We start from the raw sequence: 23,166 nt of genomic DNA, 5'->3' as shown, positions 1-23,166 counted from the left end.
GCAAAATACTGCGAGACCATAGTGTGTGCTTCTCACACTAAAAAAACTTAAAAGTTTTCTTACCTCTTTGCTTTCTTCTAGTTCTGACTCACTGCTGAACTCTTCAGTATTTAAGTTTTCAAAGTCAGATTCTCCAACAGCAATTGGCACTGTTACAGTGAGGCTGGGGTTGTTTATGAATGACATGTAATCATTTTCATCGATTACATACTTCTCAACACTACTTCCAGTGCCTACACCACTGGTGGTTCCATTTCCATCTTTAAGATAATTAAGCTCTTTGCTTATTTCAATTCCAGTATTATTGGAAATGCAGCTCTCTATTTTGTTGCCTTCATGGATTTCTAGAACCTTTGACTTCCTAAAAAAGGCTTTTCGGAAACACTCCTGTATCTTATCTTTCACATAATCAATTCCCTTTTGCATTCTTCCTACTGCAATCTGGAGATTGTTCATTTCATTATCATCATCAGTAGCAGCAAGATTATCTGAACTAAACGAACTCAACAATAAGGCCAGGAAGAGATTCAAAACCTAAAACAAATAAACAAATCTGTATCAGTACTGAAGTAGGCATAAAAATAATAGCATACACAGGGACTTCATTGATCTTTGCTAAAATTATTTCAACAAAAGCTCCTTGAATGCTTACTGTATTCCAAACAACATGTTTAAACCACATACTAGTTAGAGAAGCTAATAATCTTCTAAGATGCTCTGAGGACAAAATGTTAAAAACAAGCAACTTTTATTTCCTACTAAAATGGCAACTAGAAATCAAAGTTTCCAAGAGTTAAATTGTGTCTCTTCAGGCTTACAAGTGAAGACAAACTCCTTCATTTATACTTTTTGCTGCTGAGGGAAAAAAAGGCACATTCATCTTTCTTATACTTCATTATACAGTTTGTATTTCATGTTTGTAAATAATGAATTCAGTTATTTAAAAGCCTACAGATAAGTGCAAAAAGCAATTACACTTGAAATACAATCTCCTTCCATGTAACAGTAGAAATTTCTAAATACAAATTATGTAAGGTTTAACACATTTCCCATCAAATATACTGTGAAATTTATGTGTTCAAAAAGCTCAACAGATGGAAGAGAATCTAAAATTATACCAAGGTTTAGGCTAGACCCATATAATGTAAATTACTTTTTCCTTTTTTTAATGAAGAAAATATGAGGTAATCTTAAATCTCAGCAAACTAATGGGATACATGGGTAAATTACCCAATCAAGTGATAAACTAATTCAGGAACAATTCATCACTTCTGGTGGAAAAAGGAAATGTATTTATTGAAATATTTTTAGCTTGAAATGTGGCTCTTGAGTTTCCATGTATGTTACAGAATAGGAAAACAAATACAAAGCAAGAACCCCGTTTGTCCCTTATTTCTGTATTGGAGCTTGTTCAGAATCTAGATCTCCCTTAATTTACTATTCTGAGAAAAAATTACATGTTTACATGGATCCCACTGGCATTCCTTTCTCCAATCACATTTAAAATGTCCTTTTCAGAGGGAAGGCCCAATATGACTGCATAAACACTTTGCCCACACATGACTGAGAAATTTAAGCATTAAAACACATAAATATACAAACTGTGTTTTTACATTAGTACTTTTAAGTCACAGGTAAAAGTAAGTCTTTTCAATCTTGCCAGTGCCACACTTCTGAATAATGCAAATTCAATCATTTATTTCCTTTACTAAAGCAAGTTTATGCAAGAATATATTTAGTTTCCTTTTAGGATGCTTGTATAATTGTAGTTCACAATAAAAATACAAAAATACTCTATTTCATTGAAACATCAAAATTTGATATGGGTGAGAAAGTAAATACTATAAACTATGAATATGTGAAAAGCAATTTCAATATAGAATAGTTGTATTTTTAGAATCAGTAGAGAGCATTATCTTATCAAAATTAAGTTGAGATAAAGTTAGTCTTGCTGATAAAAATATATTGTATTTGGAGAAGAATAAAAAAGGAAAAACCAATTTTTATGCCATGCAAATTTTCACAGATATACCTTATACAATTCTCATATCAACCATACAATTTCAGTTTTGTTATTGAAAGATCACTGACTGGAAGCCTGAATATCTGTGAAGTTAAGCAACTTGATCAAACTCAGAATGCTAATAAGGAGATTTGACTTTGGGCCACTTAATATAAAACCAGACGTATGTTTACTGCTCAAGAAGACTTTTTTGCCATCTAATATTATTCTCATTTGATAGCATTTACAGTACATACGTACCACAAGGTTTCCGATGACCATGACCAGCATGAAAACGATAAGGCACATGGTTTGACCAGCGACCTCCATACAGTCCCACATGGTCTCTATCCACTCTCCACATAGGACGCGGAACACGATCAGGAAGGAGTGGAAGAAGTCATTCATGTGCCAGCGTGGAAGTTTGCAGTCACTGGAAATCTTGCAGACACATTCCTTGTAGCTCTTACCAAACAGCTGCATGCCGACGACGGCAAAAATGAAGACAATGATGGCCAACACCAAGGTGAGGTTACCCAGTGCCCCCACGGAATTGCCAATGATCTTAATTAGCATATTTAGTGTGGGCCAGGACTTTGCCAACTTGAAAACTCGGAGCTATAATCAAGTGAAAATATTTTCTTAGTAGCAATCATAATATAATTTTGGAAGTTAGACATTATTTTGTGAGTACCCCATATTGTTAGACCCACAACTTATGAGTGCAAAAACTAAAAAACATACTGAATTAACTCACTTTCAAATCCAGAAATAAACAGTGTTACTAATACTGAAACTGTAAATCAAATGACAATATCATATGAATGCAAAAATAAAAAAGATACAACATATCTAAAGCAAGAAATAAAACATTTTGATTTATAAAAAGAGACACCTCAAACACAAGTTAATATTTTGATTAGAGACATTTTTAAGTTTGGCAAAGTGTGTCTTCTTCAGACTATTTTAGAGAGTAAAATGAAATGTTAAAAGAACGATTTATAAATTTTAATGGAACGTTATGATAAAAGTGAAATAACTAATTTGGCAAAAAACATAGAAAGCTTTCCTGCAATTGAAAAACATTTACTTAATGTCCAACAGAATTATAAATATTTTTCAATAAAATTTTTTGTTATAATTAAAAGACCTGTTATACTATTGCTTAATACGCAAGTGGCATCAAATATTTTCCTACATATTGTTTTAAAACAGGTCCTATTAATTTATCAATCAAGCAGGATTGATAAAATCCCACAATTAATTGGAATCTAATGTTTTTGTTTGCAATTATTTACAAATTATAATAATGCAAAAACTTCAAGAGCTTAATCTACAATTTTAGAAAATGCATTTTGTTTTGGACTATGCCCTATGTATCTATTCATTATGAAATGTTAAAATAATTTTTATCATTCTTAGAAAATAGTTTACATGTTTTCTTAGAATATCACCTACTGATATAAATTTAAAATATTATAAAAGTACTGGATAGTCATATAAGTACAAATTTATTCCATTTCAAAATAAATATTACACCCACAAGAGACAGGATATAAGCATAGTGTATTCAGATACCAGTCTGAATGATCGCAGTACAGACAATCCCTCCACATTGGCAAGACCAAGTTCCATTAAACTGAGACTGACAATGATTCCATCAAAGATATTCCAGCCCTCTTGAAAATAATAATAGGGATCCATGGCAATGATCTTGAGAACCATTTCTGCTGTGAAGATCCCAGTGAAAACCTGAAATAAAATACAGATCAGCACTTCAACAACACTGAAAAACCGATTCTGCAAGAATTTTTAAAGAACACTAAACAGAAGTAAAAATATAAGTACCTAACCTTTAAATTTAACTGATCAATTCAAGCTTAGTACTTTTCCCTCCAAGGAAATGTTATAAGAGTATTTGCCTTATTTAATCAATTTTCTGGATTTCTAGGCAGAAATCTGATTGTAAAACATTCACAGCCCACACTTTAAAATCTGATACTGAATAACAACTGCTATTTTATTGCCCTTCCAGGTATGCTATTCTTCTACCATAAACACAATCAAATGCAGTTTGGGTGTATTATTACATCAAGAATGAATTATTCATTCAAGAATGAATCTACCTATTACCAGAAGTTTCTAAAAATTATTCATTTTGTTTTTGAACTGGAGAGTTTTCTGTTAAAGGATGCTATTTTATTTTTTGTAATTTTATAAATGTTCTTGAAACAAGAGTGAGTTGGATGCTAATGTTTTCTAATAATGAAATTTGAATGAATGCTCAGAATTAAGGTTAATGGATTAATAGAGAAAGGAATTGCAAGTTTAATTGAAACCAGCAGGAGAGACTTTTCAGCATGAATTTACCCTTAATTAAGATTAATAAATTATCTGAGTGACTATATATATATTTACTTCATAGCAAAAAGAAAAATAATGAAACACACACAAAATTTGCTTTTCAACTTGAATACAGAGGCTAAACCATACAGTAACAGGAAGAGTTATAAAACTCTCACAAAATGTCTTTTAAAGCATTTCTCTTAATTCACTATAGGTAATAGCTGCAGTTCATGACTGTAAGTCAAGCTTACCATTTACCAAGGTAAATTGGCCTTTACCTTGAAGGAACTCTGTCAAAATAACAATTTTAAAATTATTTGCTTTCCTTTAATTAAAAGAAACCTCAATCCATTTTACTAATGTATAAATAAGACTAACATCTCATTTTCCCAATCACAGAAAGATCCCAGAGAAAATAGCTTAATTGCAGTTATTCATGCACTCATTGAGGTAGAAATAATATGCACTTTAAGGAAGCATATAGAATGAAAATACAGACATATGGTGGACTACACACTGAAAAATAATTGCTTTCATCTAATAGAATGACACCATGGGATTTTTTTAAAAAGTAGTTAGTTTCCCTGGTGAATGCAAAATAAGTTCTAAGTTAGGCAAATTTTATTTCTTACCTAAAACTTTCAGAAGTTACTACTATTTGAAATAGGCACCATGAGATAGAAAGATATTAGGTAATGTGAGCTAGAAACATCCAAATGATCTACAAATAGCTTTTCCTACATTTTCTGTAGGAAAATAAGGCGATGTTTTCAACCCTTTTGAAATAAATAGGCCTCCTGTATTTAAAAATGTATGGTACCCACATGGGAGACTTGGACTGCATCCTCAGCTCTTAGGTTTGGCCCCAGCTAGCACTGGATGTTGTGGGCATTTGGGAAGTGAACAACCGGCTAGGGAAGCAGGCTTTATCTCTCTCCCTTTCTCAAGTAAATAAATAAAAAGAAAGACAAAACAATTTCAGAAAAACACAGGACATCTTAGAGAAACTCAGCAGAGATTTAAGGTCTCTCTCTCTCTTTTTTTTTTTTTTGTTTTGTTTTGTTTTGTTTTGACAGGCAGAGTGGACAGTGAGAGAGAGAGAGACAGAGAGAAAGGTCTTCCTTTTCTGTTGGTTCACCCTCCAATGGCCGCCGCAGCCGGCGCGCTGCGGCCGGCTCATCATGCTGATCTGAAGCCAGGAGCCAGGTGCTTCTCCTGGTCTCCCATGGGGTGTAGGGCCCAAGGACTTGGGCCATCCTCCACTGCACTCCTGGGCCACAGCAGAGAGCTGGACTGGAAGAGGGGCAACCGGGACAGAATCTGGCGCCCCAACAGGAGCCGCAGGCGGAGGATTAGCCTTAAGGTCTTAAGAAGGATTAGACCTTAAGGTCTCTTGATACTCAGATTTAATCAAACCAACCAACCAACAGGGAAGGAATATAATTTTATGTACTGTAGAAACAGAATACAAAAGGGACACACTGATTTATGGTAAGATTGAAAATGACACAACTATTTACATTCTTTTGTTACCAATTCAAGCTCATCCTGTTCTCATCTATTAAGTGAATATGTAATCACCCAATTACCAATAAACCAGTCCACAGAAATTGTTATTTTAATGATAAAACTAAAAACTCCATATAAATATAACATACAACCAGCTACAATGTATAAAACAGCTAATTACCCAAAAGAAATTCTCCCTCTCCATACATATACAATTTATATGCATGTATTATTTTTCATCTATAGAAATATTTATTATAAGGGTTGTTATGGGTATCCAATAGTATGTGAAAAGTTGCTTTGTAATCCATGCAATGCTTTATAGACATGATGCTATTATCAATTATAATACAGAAGTTTCAGCCAATAGAGATAGGTTAGGTATTCTCCTATTCCTGTCGACACATTATCTACACTCTCTATCACAATGAGCCTTGTTTCCCACACAGTGACCTGAACTTGCTGATCGTTCTATCACAAACGATCCATCCATCTCTCCTCCTATCTGCCTACCTCATTATTGTCCTACCAAAGTCATAGGTCTGAGAACTATAATCAAGTCTGATGGAGTCATTGTTTACACATTTGTTGAGAAAAGAGACTCAAGGATATGACTGACATTTTCAGAAACACCTAGAGATTCAGCATGAACACTTGGACTAGGACCAGATTTGGTGTTTTCATCTAGTGCTCTGCTGCTTAATCATCCTATACTCCCAAGCTCTTTTATCCTGTAGAACCATTCCCAATGGCTTCAACATTGGAATTCTATGAAAACCTCAATTTCCTGATGTTTTCTGACAAATTTCCAAAATCTTTCTTCACCTGTTCAATTTCCCTAACTGTCCAATATCCTGGGAAAAATACAAGAGCTAGAGCAAAAATATTTTCATCAATATTTCAAAGAAAGGTCTAAGAGGTTAACTGCATATATTTAAGAGGAAGGAAACTGTTTATTGAGCACATGCTAGATGCTGGGCACAGTGTAATGTGTTTTTGTATTATCTCATTTGACCTTCACAACCATTCTGGGAGATGAGTATTATTATACTCACTTCAATAATAGAAAACAGATTTGGACTGTTTATTGTACTTTTCCAGAACCTATATTATTAGTACTGGCAACTGATGTTAAACCAGGTTATTTACTTTAAAAAAAAAAAAATGCCACCTGAAACAGCACTTTTGAGTGGAAACAATCAGTGGGTGATTTTATTAGGTGACTATTTATAAACAATATTGGGGATACAACCATAAAGTGAGACATGTCCTCTGCCATCATGGAATTTATGATAGATTTAAAAACCAAGGTTCATACATTAGGAAAACATTCAATATTCAACTATGATTCACAGACACATTAGGGAATTAAGACAAAGCTGTTCAACACAGGCTGAGTGTCATGTTACAGGAGATGAGATTAGAGTTGTACTTGAAGAATATGAAGAATCGAGATGAACTGAGTCCGAGTTTTCTAGATGGGAATGAAAAGAACAGTGAACATGGAAATAGCTTCCTATATATATAAATACATAAACATTTGTATGGTATGGTGACAAGACTGTTCTGATGAGGTTGATAATGACAATGGGTTTTTATATTTGTGTATAAGAAATAAGGTAAGTAAAAATGACTACAATATCTCTGTTTTTGAAGCTAGAAGGCCACTACTAGACATAACATGGAATCGCAGAGAGATTAATGGGAACTTCCATAAACTGTGGGAAAGATGAGCTCCCCGCTGTGCACATATTATATTTAAAGTAATCCTTGAGCAATGATCTGTATTGGTGGGAGAGAAAGTACTGGGACACAACTTACAGCACTAGAGTACGTAATTCTTAGAGTTGCTAAGTATATGAAATCATTCAGTGAAAAGCAGCCTTAAGACATAAAAGAAGTTCAAAGAGAGGAGGCAGAGTTATTGGAAAGATCAAAGGATCAATTAGGAGAAAAGAAGTCACATGACAGGTTTCAAAGATTAAGACTATTGTGGGTATTCTACCAAGTTCAATAAGGCAGAGAAGTTGAGGTCATTTATTTGGGTGTATGTGGGGAGCAGCTCGGACTAGACTAAGTTACTGGAATTAAGACTTATTCTATGCATCTGCTCTCCTCTGTGGGGAGCAGCTCGGACTAGACTAAGTTACTGGAATTAAGACTTATTCTATGCATCTGCTCTCCTACAATATGGCGCTGGGAGAGGAGAAAACAGCTTCTACCCAGCTGCCTCCAGTTCAACCAATAAACTGTAGGACTTGCTCCTGATTGGAGAGCAGCGTACTCGGCGTGTGGGCAGCCGAGTTAGGATTGGCGGAGGAGGACTATAAAGGAGGAGAGAGACGGCATGCACCAGGAACATCTAAGGGGAACATCTGAAGGAACACCTGTGCAGCCCCCCAGAGAGCCGGCCGGCGGTGTGCCGCTCCCCTGCGGAAGTGGGGAATGTGGCCAGGGGGAACTGCCCTTCCACGGAGGTGGAAGGGATAGTAGCCAACCCGGGAAGAACCAGCAGCAAACCCGGGGAGGGCCGAGCAGACGAAAGAACAGCGCAGGGTTTAGTGTCGTTCCTCCACGAAGAGGGGGAGCGACATAATGGTGCCGTGACTCGGATATGAAACCTAGGACGGATAGGAAACCTAGGACGGATAGGAAACCTAGGAGGGAAGAAACGGGAAGAAGTGGAAAATTACCGGAGAGAGAGACTAGCGAAGAGCCTAGGGGAAAGCCGGACGAGAAAGGTGCCGGAAGAAGCTATTGAAAGCCTAGGCATAGACTTGGATATGGACTGTGGGAAAGAAGTTAGGATTGAAAGCGAAAGTGAAAGCTTTCATAGACTCGGATGCGGACTATGGCGGGGAAGCTAGGAGACTGAAAGCGAAAGTGAAACCTGGAAGAGGCTTGGACTCGGATACGGACTGTGGGGAGAAGCCAGGAGAAATGAGAGGAATATTGTTGGAAGAAAACTTAGGGAAACACACCGGGTAGAGAAAAATGTTAGGGAGGATGAAGCCGCGAGTGCAGGCCAAGCCATCTTGGAATTCTTCAAGTCACCCCGGGGAGCAAGAGGCGAAGATCTGGAACCAGAGGCAGAGACGTGGGCCGCCAGGATTCGCCAGGTTAGTCCGGGGAACTTGGACTGAATGCCGGTGGTGGCGGAAACATTCGCGAAAGCCGCCGCGTGCAGAGAGAGCACGGGGCGTTGGCGCGAGGCCGTGGTGCGGGCGCGAAGTGCGTGGAGACCGCGGAGCGTGCGCGCAGAGCCGGGAACCCGCCGGCGGGGCGAGGCGCCGGGAAGCCGCGCAGAGCCGTGAAGCTGCCGCGGGGCGAGGCGCCAGGAAGCCGCGCAGATCGGAGAAGCGCGGGCTGAAGCGGCTCAGCCGGGAAGCCGCCGAGAAGCAGCCTCGGGGCGGGCAGCGGGAAGCTGCGGGGATAAGAGAAACAGAAGTTTAGAAGTAAAAGAGAAATAGGAATGCTGGAAGATAGAAGTAAAATGGGAGAAATAGGAATGCCCGGAGATAGAGAAATAGAGAAATAGAAAGGCCTCCCTACAACACTGCAATGTGAGAGCTTGGATTCGGTCTGCCTGATTAAGTGAGGCGATGAGCACATGGGCGGCTAGCAGCTTATGCGCCGCAGGTCACCGAAGACAGGCACGAATTAACATCAGTAAGGCTTCCCCACAATACCGCAATTAGAAGGCTTGGATTCGGTCTGCCTGATTAAGGCGGTAAGCGCCAGCAAGCAGCTCGACCAGAGTATGAGCTGCAGGTCACCGAAGATAGGCACGAACCAACACTAATAAGTCTCCCCCACAATACGGCAATGAGAAGGCTTGGATTCGGTTTGCCTGATAGGTCTTGTAAGTCCCCTGCAGGCAGAGCAGAGCATGCGCTGCAGGGCACCGAACACAGGCACGCATCAGCGCCTAAAAACCTCCTCACAACATGGCGAAGAGAGGACCCGGATTCGGTTTTCCTGATTGATAGGACTTGTAAGAGCCTGTGGGCAACTCTAGCAGCAGAGCAGAGTGTGTGCTGCGGGACACCGAAGACAGGCGCGTATCAACGCCAAAAAAATAAAAAGAAAGGGGGATCTGTGGGGAGCAGCTCGGACTAGACTAAGTTACTGGAATTAAGACTTATTCTATGCATCTGCTCTCCTCTGTGGGGAGCAGCTCGGACTAGACTAAGTTACTGGAATTAAGACTTATTCTATGCATCTGCTCTCCTACAATATGGCGCTGGGAGAGGAGAAAACAGCTTCTACCCAGCTGCCTCCAGTTCAACCAATAAACTGTAGGACTTGCTCCTGATTGGAGGAGAGCAGCGTACTCGGCGTGTGGGCAGCCGAGTTGGGATTGGCGGAGAAGGACTATAAAGGAGGAGAGAGACGGCATGCACCAGGAACATCTATGGGGAACATCTAAGGGAACCCGTGCAGCCCCCCAGAGAGCCGGCCGGCGGTGTGCCGCTCCCCTGCGGAAGTGGGGAATGCGGCCAGGGGGAACTGCCCTTCCACGGAGGTGGAAGGGACGGTAGCCAACCCGGGAAGAACCAGCAGCAAACCCGGGAAGGGCCGAGCAGACGAAAGAACAGTGCAGGGTCCTGTGTTGCTCCTCCACGAAGAGGGGGAGCGACATAATGGTGCCGTGACTCGGATAGGAAACCTAACTCGGATAGGAAACCTGACTTGGATAGGAAACCTAGGACGGATAGGAAACTTAGGAGGGAAGAAACGGGAAGAACTGGGAAATTACCGGAGAGAGAGACTAGCAAACAGCCTAGGGAAAAGCCGGACGAAAAGGGTGCCGGAAGAAGCTAGTGAAAGCCTAGGCATAGACTCAGATACGGACTACGGGGGGAAGCTGGGAGAAATCTCTAAGGTCGAAAGCGAAAGTGAAAGCTAGAACAAACAGACTCGGACGCGGACTGTGGGGAGAGGCCAGGAGAAATGAGGGAGGAATATCGTTGGAGGAAAGCTTGGGGAAACATACCGGGTAGAGAAAAATGTTAGGGAAATTGAAGCCGCGGGGGGCAGGCCGAGGCGGAAACGGAAGCCACTTTGGGGTTCTCAAGTTAGCCCGGGAATAGGGGGCGAAAAGTTGAAACCAGAAGCTGAGACGTAAGCCAGATTGGGATCCGTCTGATTAGCCCGGGGAGCAAAGGACGGGAAGCCAAATCGTGGGGCGGAGACGTACGCTGGGTTGAATTCGCCAGGCTAGCCCGGGGAACTTAGATTGAATCCTAGTGGCGGAGACGCAAGCTACGCTGTGTTACTCGCGGAAGCCGCCGCGTGCAGAGAGAGCACGGGGCGTGAATAGATAGGGAACGCTGGCGTAGGCCGTGGTTCAGACGCGAAAGGGTTAAGCGTGGAGACCGCGGAGCGCGCGAACCCGAGCCGCGCAAAGCCGGGAAGCTGCGCAGATGAGAGAGGCGCGCGGGCTGAAGCGGCGCAGAGCCGGGAACCCGCCGGCGGGGCGAGGTGCCGGAAAGCCGCAGGGATAAGAGAAACAGAAGTTTAGAAGCAAAGTGAGAGAAATAGGAATGCTGGAAGATAGAAGTGAAATGGGAGAGGTAGGAATGCCCGGAGATAGAGAAATAGAGAAAAATAAGGCCTCCCCTCAACATGCCAATTAGAAGGCTTGGATTCGGTCTGCCCGATTAGTGAGGCGATGAGCACCTGGGCGGCTAGCCGCAGGTCATCGAAGACAAGCACGAATTAACATCAGTAAAGCTTCCCCACAATGCAACAATTAGGAGGCTTGGATTCGGTCTGCCTGATTTAAGGCGGTAAGCGCCAGCAAAGCTCGACCAGAGTATGAGCTGCAGGTCACCGAAGATAGGCACGAACCAACACTAATAAGTCTCCCCCACAATACGGCAATGAGAAGGCTTGGATTCGGTTTGCCTGATAGGTTTTGTAAACACCTGCAGGCAGTTCTAGCAGAGTAGAGCATGCGCTGCAGGGCACCGAACACAGGCACGCATCAGCGCCTAAAAACCTCCTCACAATGGCGAAGAGAGGACCCGGATTCGGTTTTCCTGATTGATAGGACTTGTAAGAGCCTGTGGCAACGCTAGCAAGTAGAGCAGAGTGTGTGCCGTGGGACACCGAAGACAGGCGCGTATCAACGCCAAAAAATAAAAAGAAAGGGGGATCTGTGGGGAGCAATCCGGACTAGACTAAGTTACTCGAATTAAGACTTATTCTATGCATCTGCTCTCCCACAATGTGGCGTTGGGAGAGAAGTAAACAGCTTCCGCACAGCTGCCTCCAGTTCAACTGATAGACTGTAGGACTTGCTCCTGATTGGAGGAGAGCAGCGTACTCGGCGTGTGGGCAGCCGAGTTGGGATTGGCGGAGAAGGACTATAAAGGAGGAGAGAGACGGCATGCACCAGGAACATCTATGGGGAACATCTAAGGGAACCCGTGCAGCCCCCCAGAGAGCCGGCCGGCGGTGTGCCGCTCCCCTGCGGAAGTGGGGAATGCGGCCAGGGGGAACTGCCCTTCCACGGAGGTGGAAGGGACGGTAGCCAACCCGGGAAGAACCAGCAGCAAACCCGGGAAGGGCCGAGCAGACGAAAGAACAGTGCAGGGTCCTGTGTTGCTCCTCCACGAAGAGGGGGAGCGACAGGTGTATATTTATGCAATTATCTTCCAAGTATTCCCCTTTCCTCTTCCATAGAGAATTGCTCCTACACCTTCATGGTATCTCAGGATTTCAATGCTTTCATATGATTCTCACCCCTGCTAAGGCTGATTGAAGCAGAGGTGAGCATCTACCCACACTATGCCAAACAAAATCCTATTGTGAGTCTTTGAATGAAACTCAAAAACAGATCTAGCTTTTTTGTTTGTTTTTGGTACAGAGGTTATAAGATTTTAAATCAATGATCTATGGCTAAATGTTTCTTGACCTAGAGACAAAGGCATGGTGAATGTTTGGTCTACGTCTAAGCTTTTGATTGAGAGCTGTTCCTGAAGACCAGTTGCAGCATTACTTTTTCCATGGTTTAGTAGTTCACCTTGCCTTTGCATTTCAAGAGTCAGGCTGCCCTGACCCCCAAGCTTATTGGAGTTACTGAAAAAGAAGGTCTAGATCAATAACCTATGTAAATTATCAGGTTGATAACCCTTGGAGTGGAATCAGAGAGAAGAAAGCAACTAACATTTTTATGGGTGAGGCACTTCACTCACAATCAAGTGAGGAAGGTATTCCACTCATTAGAGATATGAGACTCAAAGAAGTTAAATAACTTGGAAAAGCCACATAGTTAAAAACTTTTGGACCATGGTCTTTAGAGGTTCCATTTTCATTAATGACTGTTGAGAAGATGAATTTGTAAAGGTGAAGTTAGCACGTTCCCATGCCTGAATGCCCTTGTCCCCTTATCTGGGTGTCTCTATGGTAACTGGTGTCATGGTAACCAACAGGTCCACCTGCTTGGCTGGCTGCCTATAGCCGTCTTATACAATTGTTTGGCTCTGGGGTATTATTGTCTGTAAGCACATATAAGCAATTGGGGGCACGGTAAGTTGCAGCAACTGGTGGATGCTTTTGGATGTATAGTGGACCGACAGATGCAGCTGTTATGTGGATGTGTGTAGGTGTCTCTGTATGTCTATCCAACTGCTGCCACAGACACAAAGGCATATCTCTCTTGTGGCTCCGCCACCATCAGGGGTTAGCAGCTGTTTCTTGTGCATTTCTCACTGTCATTGTGAGTAAAATAGATATATACCCACAACGGCTCTGAGTTTTTCTCTGACGTGTTGGAATCTGGATCTGCTTGTCCTGGGCCCTAAACCCTGGACATACAATGACACTGTTTAAAAAATGGAGATTCCTAAATGCAAAACTTTTATGAATAATAAATTTCATGCTTGAGGCAAGAGATAGTGTTTCTAAAAACACATTTGGGGGTCTGCATTGTGGCATAGCTTGTTAAGCCACCACCAGCAGTGCCAGCATCCTATAAGGGTGCCTGCTGCAGCTGCCAGCAACTCCACTTCCAATCCACCTCCCTGTTAATGTGCCTGGGAAAGCAGCAGAGGAAAAGCAGCCCAAAATGAATTGGGCTCCTGTATCCATGTGGGAGACCAAGAGGAAGTCTTGGCTCCTGGCCTTGGTCTGGCTCAGCCCTGGACATTGCAGCCATTCAGGGAGTGAACCCCGAACTCCTTTCTCTGTCTCTCCCTCCCTCTCTCACTTTCTTTCTCGCTCTCTCTCTCTCTAACTCTGCCTTCAAATAAATAAAATAAATCTTTCAAAGAAAAAGAAAAAAAAAAAACTAAAACACATTTGACAATCACAAAGTTCCTGAACCTAAAACTCCCAATTAGATTCTTTTAATAAGAGAACACTATGATCACTTTTAAAAACTAATAAGACAAACGGCATCCATTTTTACAATCATGAGAACAAAGATGTACTCCAGGCGTAAGACTATAATATGAACTCATTTATCCAATATACTCTTATTTGAAACATTTCTATGTGTCAGATACTAAGGTTATATTGGAGCAAAACAGACATAATCACTAAGACTCTATCATTGTCTTTTAAAAGATGCACTCATTAATGACTAAAATTAATGTGCTGAATTATATGCAATAGTAATTGTCATAAGGAAAGGCTATGTGGTATTATGAAGGTTAATCTAAGGAAAATTGACCCTAGCCTGGAGGTTACTACAGACTTCCCTTTTCATCGATTTCAACATTTCTGTATAGATTAAGGAGGAAATGTACATAAGCACAGACAAACACAGATGCATGCTCAAGTCATTCAAACCAAAAGCAGGGCTAAATTACAATGTATTTTTATCAACACTTTTTTTTTCTCTTTAGGGATATCACTGAAGAATTTTATTAGGCAATTCAGCTTGAGCAATTATTCCAATCTTCCCCTCCATTTTTACAGAAATAATTCCTTGGGCCATCCCTCCAACAAAAATGGCTTCCTCAGAGGCTATGTAAAACTTGTGGAATCATTTTTAGATTCCATGGTTTCTCTGGACCTACATTTCTAGCAAGAATGACTGTAATGTTTACGACTGGTAAGACATGGTTATTGATCAGCACAGGTGCTGGCCTACACAATAAGCACTGGGTTTTAGACAGTGTCTCTGAGATTTCCTGGAAATGCCCCTTTAGATATTTTCCTATGACTAAAGAGGATGTAATTTTTTAGTTTAACACAGCAAACAAATTTTTCTCTTTGGTCTGTCTCTTCCCATCCCTGCCAAAGGAAATAAGTAAGCCTCCAATGAACTTACCAGGTTTCCCACAGCCAGCACACTACTGAATTGATCCGTCATGGGGTAATGTTCCATGGCCATGAAGAGGGTATTTAAGACGATGCAAATAGTGATGGCAAGATCAACAAAGGGATCCATAACAATTAAATTCACAAGACGCTTTACTTTTAACCATGCTTCACAGCAGTCCCAGATTAAGAACACATTGGCAAATCTATACCAGCATGGTGGACATTTCTGTCTAGATTCTTCAAGTTCTAGCAAGACGATAAAGTGAGAGAATAGCAAATAATATCAAAATGAATTATTATTGCTAGGGGATTACACATTATTTGATAAAAGTAATGCTTAGACTTGAGGTTAGAAAGTTCATATTTACCTAACAAACTTGAGAAGGTAATTCCATTAAATATTTTCATCAAATGCTCATTAAAATATTATACAGATGAACTTTGTCTAAATAAATAGACATTTTGAACTGAATCTTTTGCTTCAAAATAACTGAGTAATAACTGATTAAAATACTGTGTTCTCTTTATCTAAACACTATTTTTAAACAAGCTTTGTAAAAATTTTAAATTTATTAAGCAATAATTTTTTTTTGACAGGCAGAGTTAGACAGTGAGAGAGAGAGAGACGGAGAGAAAGGTCTTCCTTCTGCTGGTTCACCCCCCAAAAGGCTGCTACTGCCGGCGCTGTGCTGATCCGAAGCCAGTAGCCAGGGGCTTCCTCTTGGTCTCCCATGCGGGTGCAGGAGCCAAGCACTTGGGCCATCCTCCACTGCCTTCCCGGGGCACTGCAGAGAGCTGGACTGGAAGAGGAGCAACCAGGACAGAATCCGGCGCCCTAACCGGAACTAGACCCAGGGTACCGGCGCCGCAGGTGGAGGATTACCCAAGTGAGCCATGGCGCCAGCCTAGCAAGAATATTTTTTGAAAAATATCTTTTAAAGAACACTGTCTAAAGCTATGACCATTATTAAGATGTGTGACTCATCCTCTCCTTTGATGGTCTCCACATCAACACTGATCTGGACCATAATGAGAATGGCCTTAAACGCAGACTCAAATCTACTTCTGTGATCTACTCATGTCTTTTAAGAATTTTAGCCTCATGTATTAATAATTTACTGTTGGCTTTAGTGGTATAATACCACTCTACAGACAGGATACAGAATCCAGTGAAAAAGAATAAGTCTGATATTAGTTTTTATAATAATTGTGATCAAAATGTACTTAAATTATCACCTAATTATGTCTATCATACAGTTTTGATCCTGATAGATATAAACCCCTCTACGCAAAGAAGGAATAGTTGCATAAAGCACCCAGTCCACAGAATACTGACTCTCCCATGGTCTGCATCTTACCCTCCATTGTGTTGGTCAGGATGCTGGCGATGCTCATGGCTCTTTGCCTTCCAGAGGAATCCTCTAGCATCTCCATCGAAATCTGGTAAGAACTTAGCCTTCGCTTTCTCACATCTGTTTCAGTGGTGGTGCCCTGCAAATCAAATACTGATGGCTCAAACCACCCTTTTCAATGAATGATACAATGTCACATAGCATTTCTTTGGAAAATCATGCTACATGCAATTTTTCTGGGTAACAATTTACATGTAATAACAAATACTGACTTTAAGGTTGTCATCTTTTTGTTAAATGGTCATATGTGTTACCCTGTAACAAGAATTCACTGGCTGGATACAGTCATGTAAGGCAATTATGTTACAGAAATATTTTAATTAAACTGTCAAAATTTTCAGGGAAGATTTTACATGCATGCTAATTTATTATTTAATTCAAATATAACTTATATTTTCAGCTTATATCAATAACTAATAACCAAGATCAATCTTCCCCCAAAGTAAATGTGATGATTATATAGTTTCAAGGGTGAATTATTTTCTTTGAGGCTATATTTACAGTATTGACATATATGGGCCAATTTTTTCCATGCACAAACACAGATGTACAATGAAATGTGTGTGCTTTCCTGAGATTTTAAAATTATTTCCATATGCCATCCTATAACAAATCAGCGCATTATATTCTTGAGTCATTTTCTAATATCAACAGAGTACAGTAGAGTCAATCATAACACTGACAGTTGTTTGAAAATTAATCATTATAAACATGTTGGTCATATGATATTTGATTTTTAGAATATGAAATTCAGGACTATGAATAGATAATTATATAATTCTGGGTGACTATACATCTATAACCAAGATTTGATTGTCAAAAGACTCATTATTTTGTGTCTGTATGTCTCCTGAATATGCAGATATGTGTTTCATCCCAGACTCCAAAATTGGACTCTTTTAACTCAAAGCATTTGAAAGCATCTAGTCCTATAAAATTCTATTGGTTCCAAGATTCTATTATTTATTGTTAGATTGGTCCTGTATTATTTTTAAGAACTTTGGAAAGAAGAAGGGTGCAACAGGGCTAAACTGCCCAGGCTTTGATTATTTCAAACTGGTATATAATGTCAGTAGTAGCTAGCTTATCTATTATCACCTCTGGCTGAAGTTGTCCAGTAGGTGACGTTAGAGCTGACGGTCCACCCACCAAGGAAACCACACCATTGCAATCCACAGTGCTGTGCATCTTCCCATTTGCTGGAAGCCCTGGCACCATCCTGGATGACATACTGGCCTGACTAACGTTACTGTTGCGTCGCTCTCCATGTCTGTGTGGCACAAACAGTGAGTCTCTCCTGCTCTCGCTGTCTTCAAAGGTGCTGTGCTCATCATCAGCAAAGTCATTTTCAGATCCCACATCCTTTGCCCGACCTCTGAAGCTGAAAATGCTCGTTTTGCTGTTGCGTCTTGGGGAAAACAAGGATCCACGGATACTCAACAGAGACTGAGGGAAAGCAAGGCAGAAAAGAGCCAGAGTGAGGAGAGGAGGGGACACAATTATTTAATCAACTCAGTGTCGCAGAAATGGTTTGCTTTGAGGTTAAAATCATGTTGCTTTTAAATGTAGGCAATCAAGTTTATGGAGAACAATGGATATTTTTATTGAGTACTATAATGCAAATTAAAGAGTGTTCTGACAAAAAATCCTGATATGTAATCTAGAGAGTGTCGGAGTATCTGGCCACTTCATTTAATTGTCACTCTGGAATTGTGGGTGGTCTGCAATATCACAATGCTTTAGGTGAAGACCGGAGGCTGCAGACGATAAAAGATTCTTCTTGGTTGGAGTGGATGCTGAACAAATAGCAGGTGGCTTCCACCTCTCAATGATAAGATCTGAAAAGCATGCACTTTGGAGGTTTGGGTTTAGGTGAAAATACTGGCTCACATTTAAACTATTCATATCAAATAGTTTACTTCTGTAAAATTATAGTATTTTTAGCAAAAACTGTCTCTGCTGTCTCCTTTTGGACTGCAAAATAAGATTACCTTTTCTTTGAACCTGTTTGTCTCTATCTTTATGGAAATAAAAATCACAAAACTTACCTATGATTCTGTCTTCCAAATTTTCTAACATTTTCTCAAATGGCAAAAAATGATATACTTTATTTGAGAGATTATATATCATAGCAAAAACAACATAGAGGATTTCTAAACTATGCCATAAATTACTATTCTTATTTAAAATTTGAAAGTAGCTTAAAAAGAAAGATATATAACATGACTTTTCCAAAGAGGTTGATGTAGAAAATAGCTTATTCTTCTGATTTCACTGTAATAATATTAAGAAGAACAAGGTGACTCACAACTGTTTTTCTTATTACAGATATTCACATATAAATCAAGTAAACTATTTTCTAGTACCAGGAAATGGATATTTAGCCTGAAGCTTTCTTTGATTTCTGAATGGATTTTAAACTAGAAGCATCAAATAATTTGGTGCCTAGTTTACGCTTGGAATAGTTTTCAAAATCATCCCTATTCAGTCTGTAGGATGCTTTTTTTACTCCCCTGATCATATACTCATTAACATTTACCCTTGCTCCCTCTGTTTGGTCCCTTATTTACTTTCTTACCTCTCATAGCCATGGTAATGCAAACACATGATCAAGAGATTAGGTCCAATGAAAACATTGGTTCACCTTCATTTATAAAGAATGCTAATGATTTTTACCTCTTCAGACTCAATTTAAATGATTAATATAAAATTGGCTATATTCAGAGCTAGTGTTCTGAAACTTCAGAGATTTCTATGGATCGCTGTAAGTGTTAAAGATATCCAGTTTAAGTACTATCTTTTGGAAATTATGATTCAGTTGGTAGATGTTACGTTTTGAACGTGTGTCCCAAAATTCTTGTATTGGAACATTGTGCTGGGGATGAGGCCTTACTGGGATCTGTTTTCATCATGCAGGCAGGGCCCTCATGAATGAATTAGTTTGTCTTGTGAGAAAGTTTCAACTGTTGCTGGATTTTGGGCCACTATTCTTTCTGCTGCATGTGTCCCCTTGGCCTTGCAATTTCTGCCACAAGTTGAAGCAGCACAAAGCCCTCACCAGAGGCCAAGCAGTGCCATGCCCCTAAACTCCTCGTCCTCCTTGCAGGGTTGAAATATTTGCTCCTACGGTCTTAGCAGTTTAGTCCCACAACTTTTATGTTAAAGGCATTAAGAGGGCAGAATGTTAATCCACTGTTAATCTAATTATGGGTTTTAGATATGAAGTCTTTGGGTGAGTGATTAGATTGGATTAAGTTACTAAAGTGGAATCCCCGATATTGAATCTTGGTGGTTTTATAAGAGGAGAGATAGAGATGGATATAGCTAGACATACATACGCTCTGTTTCTTGTTGTGTGATTGCCTTTGCCACCGTAGGACACTAGCAGCAAGAAAATGATTACCAAGGGTAAGTCAGATGGGCATCATCTGCTTTTGGATTGTGAACCTTCAGGACTACAAGGTAAAATAAATTCCTTTCCTTAAAAAGTCTCAGGTACTGTGTTATAGCAACAGAACACTAAGACAGTAAAACATAGGATTCAGTAATTCCAGGGGTTTAAAATGCAGGCTTCACTCTATACTCAGGGAAGCCGAAACTTGGATTTTTATATTAATCCCCACGGTGGTTTGAAATAGTCATCCTGATACACCTATATTCTGGAATTATCTCCAGAAATTGACAGTCAGCTCAGATGACATTAGTTGGAAGCATAAGGTATAGGTTTACATCCATAAAGTACCCACTCTGTGCCTTTAGTTTGCATAATTTCATGCCAAGATATTTCCAAAGGCATTCCAGATCTTCGAGTTTATTTGAAACTTCTATTCACTCTTCAGAAAGTATAATAATGGGTGTGAGCACTGCTTTCAAGCAACAGAGACCAAAAAGGAAGATGACAAAAATAGTGTACAGAGAAAATAAACCAAAAATAATACTAGAAGATGCAGCAGAGGGAAGGGAATACCCACAGCTGTGACAATCCTTTCTTTAGGGAAAACAAATTTTTATGTTTTAGAACTGAAAGGTCATCTTTCTTTGCTTTAGGTATGCTAAAGCATAAATTCCAGGTATTTTTTTAAACTTGTACAAGAAGAAAAATACGGGCTCCCCTTCCACCAATTTTCAGTAACAAAAGGGGAAACTAGAAGATGCTAAGTCTGAATGACACAACTCTGCGTGTTGTAGGTCCTGGGCCACAATGGATTGGGAATGTCAAGATGCAAGAAGATGCAGGGATGTCACGATGTTCTAAGTGAACGCATATAGAGATTGTCTCCCATTTGCCACTTAAAGAACATTTAGGCTATCTCACAATGTCCCCACACAACATAATGGAGACTCACTGCAGCACATTTTTCATGTCAAGGGATAAAGGCAAAAATCCAAAAGGCATTTCTTTTCAAAAATCCAAGGATATATCACAACCCAACCTCAGCTGATAAAAAGAGAAGCTAGCACATAAAGAAGCTAGGTGTAACTGAGGCATCAAAACGTAAAAGATAAATAAGAGATTCCAAAATTGTCTCACTAAACAGTTTGACAGGCAGGCGACAATTCAAAATTTAAACATTATTATTGGCTGATTAAAAAATTTTTAAAGACAATTTAAGAATTTAAATAACTATATATTAAATGCTAGTTTCCTGTTCTCCACATAAACCATATATTATAAAAATATACCAAAACAAAACATAGCAATTACAAGACAAGAGCAATGATAAGAACAACCAGAACTCTTGTTAGAAAGCCACACCTGATGGGGGGAACAGAATTTCTTGTCACCAGTCAGTCGGTTCCCATCCATAGAGAAAAGGAAGCTTCTTCTTTTGACGCTGTCTTCAGATTCAGATTTGGGAAACCTGTCTTCCTCTCCCTTGCTGTTCCCCTCAAAGTGCTCCCTCTGTCTTCTTTTCTTCCTCCGGTTCCTCCACTCCTTAGCACTTTTGGAGCTCAACTTGGATGCCTCTGAGGAGCTTTCCAAGAGCTCTCCCAGGCCGCCTATTCCACTGAAATCTCTTGAGGCTGCTGAGGCTGCTGCTACCGCCTGTTGTAACACAAAACCAGTCACTCTTTAGAACACACAACCCAGAAACCCTTCACTGCGGCACAGAGGCGCCATTTTAGACTGTGAAATAAGAGAGGAAACCATGTCTTCTGACCCTCTTATCTTGTCCTGCCACAACAGTTTACTTAATAATGACCCTTACATTTTGAATAATACAATGTAATATGCTAGTCTATGCATTAAGGCAAGAAAATTCTGATTTGGCATGTATCCTTGATTGTCTTTTCTTTCTTCTTAAAAAAATAAAAACAAAAACCTCAGCTCAGCTTAAACTTCAGTTTAGGAGACAACTGCTCTCATGACAGTGTCTTCTAGATTTTAAAAGCAGATGGTTCTCTTAGAGGTGGTTGCTCATCTGACTGCTCTTCCAGGTTCATCCACAGAATTGTTCCTCCCATGTACCTCTGGGAAGCGCTGAGTGCTACATTTTCCATCTAAAATCAGGACCAACGACCCTTTTGTATCTCTCTTGAGAGCTCTGCATATTTAAGGAGTCGGCTTTTCTATCTCCAAGCGGAAGTAGTGGAATGTATTGGCTGGTTTATTCTCCTTCATTTGAATTACATTCAGGACCACAGTTCTTACCTTTTGGGCCATGCTAACCCTAAAGAATTTATTATGGGGCACTTACAGTTTGTAAACTTTTATGTTTATAAAATGCTTATAAATAACAGCAACTTATTTATGTAGCAATGAAATACACACCTGACATAATCATTCATGGGGTAATGAGAATTTATTATTTTCTTTCCATATTTCAGTGCTAACTATTCTTAAGCATGCTGGATTTCTGTGCCTACTGTGAAGCATAGCAAATGTTCTGTGTTTTCATTTAGATGAACAGCACTGTTAGACTGTAAATGATTTAACCAGAACTTACAAAGGATATGAAACAACAACAGCATGGTACATATCAAAGCCGAGCTGTCATTAAATATATTCCTGGTCATAAATATAATCATAGAAGTGGAAATACTTAAATTATGAGAATATTGGTTAAACTTTTCATATATTTCATTACTAAATGCAAACAACTCTAAGTTACATATTATTTTTTCTATCTTTCCTCCAGACTGCGAGCTTGACTGTTGTCTGGGTTTGTGCAGTACCTGGCAGGACACCTGAAAGAAAAAGGATTCTATTAACATTTGGTGAATCAATACTTAAAAGGGCATCTTTTCGTCAGTTCTCTAAGTTACTAACGTAAGGGAGAGGCAAAAACAGCAGGTGCCTATCCTGCGTTTCTAAGCTCTCATAAAGGACTGTGTCAGATGGTCTATGTAACCTTGCAGGAAGGAAGGAAGATAAAGCGTATTTAAATGCTTGGACAACACTTTGTGCTCTCTGTCTTTCCCATCCTGAGAAGAAATCCTCCTAAGTAGATTCCATTTTTGAACCTTATCTCAACTAAAATACTAGTTTTCAGAAGGTTTTAAAACTAAAGGTGCTGAGCTACAAAATCTCTTGAATTAACATGACCTCAGAAAGGTAAATGGAGTACTAAATACAGTACTTAATTCATATGTTAGTTAAGCGATGCAAAGGTGTAACAC

General features: G+C 40.0%; 1 protein-coding gene across 5 annotated transcripts in view; it reads right to left on the bottom strand.

Annotated features, from left to right (window-relative positions):
• Positions 1–23,166, bottom strand: part of SCN3A (sodium voltage-gated channel alpha subunit 3) — a 117,696-nt gene that overhangs the window by 40,732 nt on the left and 53,798 nt on the right. For 2 of the 5 annotated variants that reach the window (XM_070070740.1, XM_051848557.2), the window contains exons 12-18: positions 21,302–21,592; positions 17,644–17,991; positions 16,492–16,624; positions 15,141–15,379; positions 3,581–3,754; positions 2,264–2,620; positions 64–534 (exon numbers count right to left, since the gene is read on the bottom strand). In XM_070070740.1, coding sequence (XP_069926841.1) covers positions 64–534; positions 2,264–2,620; positions 3,581–3,754; positions 15,141–15,379; positions 16,492–16,624; positions 17,644–17,991; positions 21,302–21,592 — 2,013 coding nt within the window. Of the gene's footprint in view, positions 1–63; positions 535–2,263; positions 2,621–3,580; positions 3,755–15,140; positions 15,380–16,491; positions 16,625–17,643; positions 17,992–21,301; positions 21,593–23,166 lie in introns of those variants that run through there. The other 3 variants (XM_051848559.2, XM_051848562.2, XM_051848564.2) reach the window with 3 other exon arrangements.

The sequence above is a fragment of the Oryctolagus cuniculus genome, chromosome 3 (genome assembly GCF_964237555.1).
Source record: "Oryctolagus cuniculus chromosome 3, mOryCun1.1, whole genome shotgun sequence".
Classification (NCBI taxonomy): domain Eukaryota; kingdom Metazoa; phylum Chordata; class Mammalia; order Lagomorpha; family Leporidae; genus Oryctolagus; species Oryctolagus cuniculus.
This window is presented reverse-complemented; position numbering and strand designations above follow the sequence as displayed.